Consider the following 2,898-nt stretch of genomic DNA (forward strand, 5'->3'; position numbering starts at 1 on the left):
GGATAACAGCAGACTGACTGCTGGGAAAATATACGACAGGTCTGGACCACTCCTGAATTTTGTTCGTATCTGAAAAAAATCTTAGAATATGAAAACATTGGTGRATGTCACAAATTCTCCTAAATCACTCGTACGCACAACTTAAGAACAAATCTGTGCCTACCAACGGTTCTTGCATGAGGCCCATTGTTATGAGGTGTAAAACCACGTCTTCTGGTTCTGCAGAACTGCTGCTGCTCAATGCAGAGAGGAACTCTGAAACAGGCTGGTTGAACAGCAAGGATCTTTATTTTGCAGTCCAGGAGATTACAGCCAAAAACCAAATTATGACCTCCAAGCCAAATGATTCACCAAGTAAGAAGGATGAAGGCCAAGGGTGGGGGCGTACAAGCCTCTTTGTAGGTTTCACAGTGTAGTTCAACAGAGGCATCATAAATTTTGTCACGGTAATCCTTAAGCGTTCCTTTTCCTAATACGATAATGTGTGCCGAGCTCGAAAGGTGGAGACTAAGAGACATAACACATCTGTGCATTCCTGAGAAGAGGCCCCCACTCTTGGACACTACAGTTACCTGTTTAAACTTTAAATAATGTTTCTGTGAAGTCTGTCTCTGTTATAGCGCTCCATGAGTTTTCTCTTAAATCCAACTCAAAATTAACATCCATCATTTGTTTTATCTCACGGTGACAAACCTCTTGAAATCATAACACAATATTCCTGATGTTTTGTGTGAATATGTTCCAGAGATACCTGGCAGAGGAAAAAGCAGGTGCTTTAATGCTTGGACCCACTCTGTGATGCTTCCATTAATAACCCAGAACACACCTGGTTAAACACCTCACAGTCTGTGTTTAATCTGCAGAGACAGCAGACCGTCCCTGGGGCACTCACCTTCTGGATGGCCAATTTCTCTGAGCTGCTGAACTTCCTCAAACATGACCAAGACCTCAGCCTGCTGACTCAGCACAGTCAGCTGGACCTGTCCCACCTGGTGCACAGAGCATACAGGTACAGCTCGCACACCAGGATTAGTTAGTTCAGAGCTCTTTGTGCGTTTCACAAAACCATTCAAAATCTGATTCATTGACCCTGAAGACAGTTTTCAGTTTTTTCTCATCTGATAAGAAATGTTGAAGTTTCGTCACAACACCTTCTGATGCATCCTGTAGGTCTGATAATATCACAACATGCATAACATTACAGATAGAATTAAATGGATATGTTTTTTTCTTATCAGAGGATTTGAACATTTCTGCTATGAAAACTGTTAGGAAATAAAAATATCTTTGCATGAGAATAAAATGATCTGATTTTTACAGCTTAAATCAGATTAAAAACTGTATAATGTTTTATTTTTTATCTTTTGTTCCTCAAAGCCTCCTGCTTCAGTGCCTACAGAAAGAGCTGGGAACCCATTTACCAACGTTTCTGATGGATCCTGAGCAGCACGGTGCCCTGCCACCTGGTATAGGTACATCATCTGATTTATCACCATTATAAACTAACTAGAAGAAATTATTTGATTTTAAACACAGTTAATGTAAAGCAGTGGTTCCCAGGGGAGCTGATAATCATGTCTGCTTAGAGGATGTGAAAATTTAATGTTTGTATGTATAAGAAAATACGGAAGAGGATCAGGGCCACTAAAAAAATTTAAAAAAAAAAGGAATTCTGACTTTTTTTCTCAGAATTCTGACTTTAATCTCAGAACTCAGAATTCTGAGATTAAAGTCAGAATTCTTTTTTAAAATTTTTTTTCTGTGGCCCTAATCCTCTTCCGTATGTAAGAATCACCAAAACAAGTCCCTTTAAATACTTAAAACTGTGTATAACTCAGTTATTAAGTTCTTCTACTGGTTACTTTTAACTTTAAGCTACTTTCTTGAAGCTTTTAGCCAAAGCTTTTGGTTTTTAATAATGTTTTACTCCTTTCAAATTCACAGTTTGCTTTATTTTTTTTAGATTGTATTAATTTTTTAGCTTCTACCTAGAATATTTTCTTTCAGATTTTGTTCATCAGCGTGTTTTTTTGCTCAAGTTTGCTTTTTTATATTAGCACTTATGCATTTATATGGTATTTTGTCTTTTTGGTTTCTGGCTAGCAGTTTTTTCTGTTAGCTATTAAATTGTATTAACTTTTAGCTAGGGTCAGGGTTAGGGGTTAGGGTTAGGGGTGGTTAGGCTTAGGGTTTTGTTCACCTTTAGATAAAGGTTTACTATTCATAACTTATAGTGGTTTTCTCCTTTTAGCTAGCATTTGTAGCTTTTAGCTATATTTTACTACCTTAACTAAGAACYAGCAATTAACTCCGGCCCCTGCTGTCCACTTCAGACTTGGAAATGGTAATTCATGCCATCATTTCTAGCTGCTTAGATTATTGTAACAGCTTGTTCACCTGTCTAAACCAGAAACAGTTAAATCGTCTTCAGCTTGTCCAAAACTCTGCAGCAAGACTCCTAACCTGAACCTCCAAATTCACCCACATCTCCCCGATCCTAGCAGAACTTCACTGGTTTCTGGTTCAGTTCAGAATCAGGTTCAAAATCCTGGTCCTCACCTTCAGAGCTCTTCATGGCCAAGCACCTGATTACATTAAAAGTCTCATTTAACCTTACAACCCCAGAAGAGACCTCCGCTCACAGGATCAACATCTCCTCATGGTTCCCCTCACTCGCTTAAAGACCTGTGGTGACCGGTCCTTCTCCTCTGTGGCCCCCAGGCTCTGGAATGAACTCCCTGTTAATCTGAGCTCCATTGATAACAATAGGCCTCATGCAAGAACCGTTCGTACGCACAGATTTGTTCTTAAGTTGTGCGTACGAGTGATTTAGGAGAATTTGTGACATTCACCAATGTTTTCGTATTCTAAGATTTTTTTCAGATACGAACAAAATTC

At 39.0% G+C, this 2,898-nt stretch overlaps 1 protein-coding gene across 3 annotated transcripts in view; it reads left to right on the forward strand.

Moving 5' to 3' along the window:
- The window catches only part of afdnb (afadin, adherens junction formation factor b), a gene marked incomplete at its 5' end in the record, with an annotated part of 50,296 nt that overhangs the window by 5,809 nt on the left and 41,589 nt on the right, over positions 1-2,898 (forward strand). For all 3 annotated transcript variants that reach the window (XM_014028212.1, XM_014028213.1, XM_014028215.1), the window contains 2 exon segments: positions 864-1,009; positions 1,378-1,472. In XM_014028212.1, coding sequence (XP_013883666.1) covers positions 864-1,009; positions 1,378-1,472 — 241 coding nt within the window.

This window comes from Austrofundulus limnaeus, unplaced genomic scaffold (assembly GCF_001266775.1).
Source record: "Austrofundulus limnaeus strain Quisiro unplaced genomic scaffold, Austrofundulus_limnaeus-1.0 Scaffold728, whole genome shotgun sequence".
NCBI classification, from domain to species: domain Eukaryota; kingdom Metazoa; phylum Chordata; class Actinopteri; order Cyprinodontiformes; family Rivulidae; genus Austrofundulus; species Austrofundulus limnaeus.